The following is a 4,321-nucleotide window of genomic DNA, read 5'->3' as shown; positions in this document are numbered from 1 at the left end:
CCGTGGAAACTTACAGATTAAGGGGCGGTAATATTATAATGAGATCCCTTTGCCACGTCACTAGGGGAGCGAGATCAGACGCGCTCGTTTTTTCAGACGCTTGCAGAAAAAATCTTATCAAAACAAAGTTACTGAGTTAATCTTTTTCACGTTTCCTTGATTGGTAGATGCACCGGGGTCCTGATTATAGCACTTAAAACCTGGAAAAGTCCGATTTTCATGATAAGTCACCTTTAAAGCTGAGGTTTAATTAACAGTCACTCCCTTGATGTCTGAAGAGCAGTATGCTCAGTTTATAGAGTTCTTTAGCTTTCGTAGCAGCACTGATAAGACATTCACAAAACTGCCCTTCAGCATCTGGCTCGCAGTCAGAATGTCCAGTTAAATCAGTATACTAACCACAAACATTCATAAGAGGCGCAAGACCATCATGTTCAAATCTAGACTGTCAGGCCTCTTGTTGTTTGAAGAAATCAAAATCAAGAAAGACATACTGCAGTGTTAATGCTAATACGCCACGTTTCACATGAGTCTTTAGCTCTGCATCAAATATGACAGCATTGTAAATAGAGAGGCAGTTTCATCCCACTTCTACAAGTGCTCTCCAAACGCACACAGGCTGCAGCAGGTCAGCGCTCTTTCATGCACAATGATGAGCTGTAGCTGAGGTCATATGCAGTGTTTCTGTATAATCAATGCTGGATGATTAGCACCATCATGCTCTTCTCCAGCCTGTGAGAGTCACTTGATGTCATAACGACTACTTAGCCTTTGTAAATGAAGCACTTGTAACTGCTGGTTCACTTCTTCTCATTGTTTAAGTTAACAGTAAGTATAGTGTAAATAATTTGTCTTAAAGACAGGGATTTATTATTTGTATTATTAGAAGAATATAGTGATTTGTCTGTAAAAGAAGACACAGGTTTAAAGGTGGGGTAAGCGATTTTTCAAAAACGCTTTAGAAAACTGATTCGGGCCGACTAGCAAAACAAACTTGTAGCCAATCAGCAGTAATGGGCTTGTTTACTCATGATGTGGAGGAGAGAGCGTTCAGTGCACAGGACGGACATTAGCGAGCCGAGCGACAGAAAGATAGAGATGGCGGATAAAAAACAAAAGAGGAAAACGTCTGTGGAACAAAAGAAGGCTTAAGGCAATAAGGCAAGAAGTACGACCCGCGTAAATATCGGATCAGCTTTCCAGCGCTGGACAGAACTCAAGGAGCGGAAGGCCTGCGATCGGACGCCGAGGTTGCCTTGTTTCTTCTCGATAGGTGAGTAACACCGTGTCTGCGCCGCAACAGCTAAAGTCTGTCTAGTACACTGGACGCGACAAAGTGACCGTTGAAAATCATTTGAAATTTGTGTCAATACGTCATGAATAGAACGCAGCAGCAGTTTTCAGTCGGGGATTTGTCGTGTTGTGCCACATCCAGTGTAGACCATAGATATGTATATATATCTATGGTGTAGACAGCATCACTGATTATAATGAGTTCCATAGTATTTTGTCGCGCCGCGCCACTCGCGTCCGGTGTAGACACGGTGTAACATTGGTTTTGCTTTGTTTCACAGAACTAATCGTTGCCTGGGTTGCGTACGTATATGTGGGGTGGAGCTATCAAAATAGGGGCAAGACCCTTTTGGGGTAGGGGCGTGTTTGTTTTGGTGATTTCAAATGTCAACATTGGCTACCAGAAATCGCTTACCCCACCTTTAAGGTTCTTGCATTCTAACAATTTGAAATTTACTGACTATATACACACTACTGTAAGTTTAGGGTCAGTAAGATTATTTAATGTTTTAGAAAGAAGTCTCTTATGCTCCTCAAGGCTGCATTTATTCAAAAATACTGATTGTTTGTTTATTTGTGTTCAACGCCATTCCAGCTTCTATGGCTATTTTCATGGCGAGCAATATCAAAAATACAGTAAAAATAGTAATATTGTGAAATATGTGAAATTACAATTTAAAATAATTGTTTTATATATTTTAAAATTAAATGTTTTGCTGTGATGGCAAAGCTGGATTTTCAGCAGCCATTACTCCAAACTTCAGTGTCACGTGACCCTTTAGAAATCATTCTAATATGTAGATTCGGTCCTCAAGAAACATTTTATTAAAATGTTGAAAACAGCTGTGCTACTTAATATTTTTGTGAAAACTGTGATACAATTTATTAGGATTCTTTGATGAACAGAAAGTTCAAAAGAATTGCATTTATTTGAAATTGAATATTTTGTAGCAATGTTAAAGTCTTTACTGTACATTTTGATCAATTAAATGCATCTGTATCCCAAATGCAAAAGTATCCCATTTACTAAAAAAAATTAAAATAAATAAATAAATCTTACTGAGCCCAACTGGTAGCCCAAAAGCCCTATGAATGGTAGCATACATTTCTTTTATTTTTATTTATTTATTTTTTTGCAAACTTAAATATTTGGTTTTTAGCACTGTTTGGTGATTTTCTAGCAATTCTGCATATAAAGTTTACAGTCATCAGTTACATTACAGCTTTACAACTTCCAGCTACTGGTGCAATTATAATAAATGATTTGTTGTATTTTCTTTTTTGGGGAAAAAAAAATAAATAAATAAAAATAATATTTTTAGAATATAAACAAAAATTATAATTTTTTTCTTATTGTTATAAAAAAATGTACTGCTAAAAACAAAATGTATAATTGTTTTTTATGGCAGGGCTAGTGAAAATATTAGCAGGTCAAGTAGAAATCTGAACTACTGCCACAGCTAAGCCAGTAGAAAAAAATCCTGCTGCTGTTGTCTCGTCACTAATTATCCTCTAACCTCCAACCTCTTAAAAAAAAAAAAAACACTAACAAAAAGAGAGAGAAAAAAAGAACAGGGGGTGTTTTAGTGTTATCAGTGCAATAAAATGTCTACTATATTTGTCTTCTCTGTTAATGCATTTTGACTGGTAAGGCTGTACTGCTCAGAAGTCTCCCTACTTTCTGTCTACCTCTGCTTTTTTTTTTTTAAATAAATTGCATTATCCTGATGCACATTACACTATGATGATGCTGTCTCTTTATGTAAACAGTCATCTCTCTCTCACCCGGTTGAAAACAGGCAGCATCATGTAGAGCTTCTCCTCCTGCTCTTTTTGTGTCATGTGGCGCGGTGGGTGGCACAGCTCGGAGAAGAGACGGCGCAGGTGCATGAGTCCCAGCGCGTTGTCCTGTGGGCTACACTCCTCCTGCCGCGGCCTCCCCATGATCCTCTTCACCATATTCATTTTCAGAGGCTTCTTGAGGCCGAAGCCAGCCCTGACAGAACAGACAAATAGACAAAAGAGAGGTTTTGTGAAATGGAGGAAATGAAAAGGGGAGGGTGGGGAGGGGAGGGGGAAAAAATAACGAGATGTCAGGGAAATTGATCGTCGATTGTGAAAGTCCACTTCTAATGTGACGTTGATATGCTAGCTTCAAACTGCAGATCAAATTCAGCCTGTTTATTTTTTGCAGTGAACTGCTTCTGTCTGAGACCCTTTAGTGAGGATTCTGCTGCAGGTACAGAAATACTGCAGGACATGCAAACAAAACTGGATCCAAGATATTATTTAGGTTCATTTCAAGGACACAGCGATGAAAGCAAACTTAAGTATCTATGTATAAAGCAACACGATTTGTGTATAACTGCACAAGCCCTTAGGATAAATATTACTATTATTGAGAAGCTATTGTGTGATTTTGTAATTCTCATTCTTATCAATTGCTGCACTTTAAATTGTCCATTCCATGTACAGTAAGTTACAGTTCATATAGGAAAATCAGACACAAACTAACTCTCTCTCTTACTAACTGCAAATTACAAACAAAAATTAGCAAATAAACATACAGGAAACAGCCAATTGATAGTAATAGGCTACACAGAGCTTTACTACACAGAGCAGTAGTTCACTGACAAGCTAGGCAATATCGCGCTCATTATGCCAGGCGATAAATGACGCTCCATCTGAAAACACGTGATGGTGATTTACTACTAATCACGGAACCGGCATTACTTACGAGATGCGCATGACAATCGCATGCGATTAATTGCACAGCCCTAATAAGCTACATGGCTTGCTAAAAGGGCTGGGCAATAAACAATATATCATCAAGATCATGATAAAATGTAACGATAATAAGCTCTGGACATTTTTATCTATATGGATTAATATAACTTTGCTTTCCATTTATTACTTAAAGCACACTTAAAGGGGTCATATGATGTTGCTAAAAAAAACATTATTTTGTGTATTTGGTGTAATGAAATGTGTTTATGCGGTTTAAGGTTCAAAAAACACATTATTTTCC

The 4,321-nt window shown here is 37.8% G+C and overlaps 1 protein-coding gene across 1 annotated transcript in view; it reads right to left on the bottom strand.

Moving 5' to 3' along the window:
- wdfy3 (WD repeat and FYVE domain containing 3) overlaps positions 1 to 4,321 on the bottom strand; it is a 75,676-nt gene that overhangs the window by 66,836 nt on the left and 4,519 nt on the right. Inside the window, exon 2 of the mRNA XM_016477539.1 lies at positions 3,079 to 3,289. Within this exon, the coding sequence (XP_016333025.1) occupies positions 3,079 to 3,289 (211 nt within the window). The remainder of the gene's footprint in view (positions 1 to 3,078; positions 3,290 to 4,321) is intronic.

Source organism: Sinocyclocheilus anshuiensis, unplaced genomic scaffold (assembly GCF_001515605.1).
Source record: "Sinocyclocheilus anshuiensis isolate Anshui unplaced genomic scaffold, SAMN03320099.WGS_v1.1 scaffold697, whole genome shotgun sequence".
In the NCBI taxonomy this organism is placed as follows: Eukaryota; Metazoa; Chordata; class Actinopteri; order Cypriniformes; family Cyprinidae; genus Sinocyclocheilus; species Sinocyclocheilus anshuiensis.
This window is presented reverse-complemented; position numbering and strand designations above follow the sequence as displayed.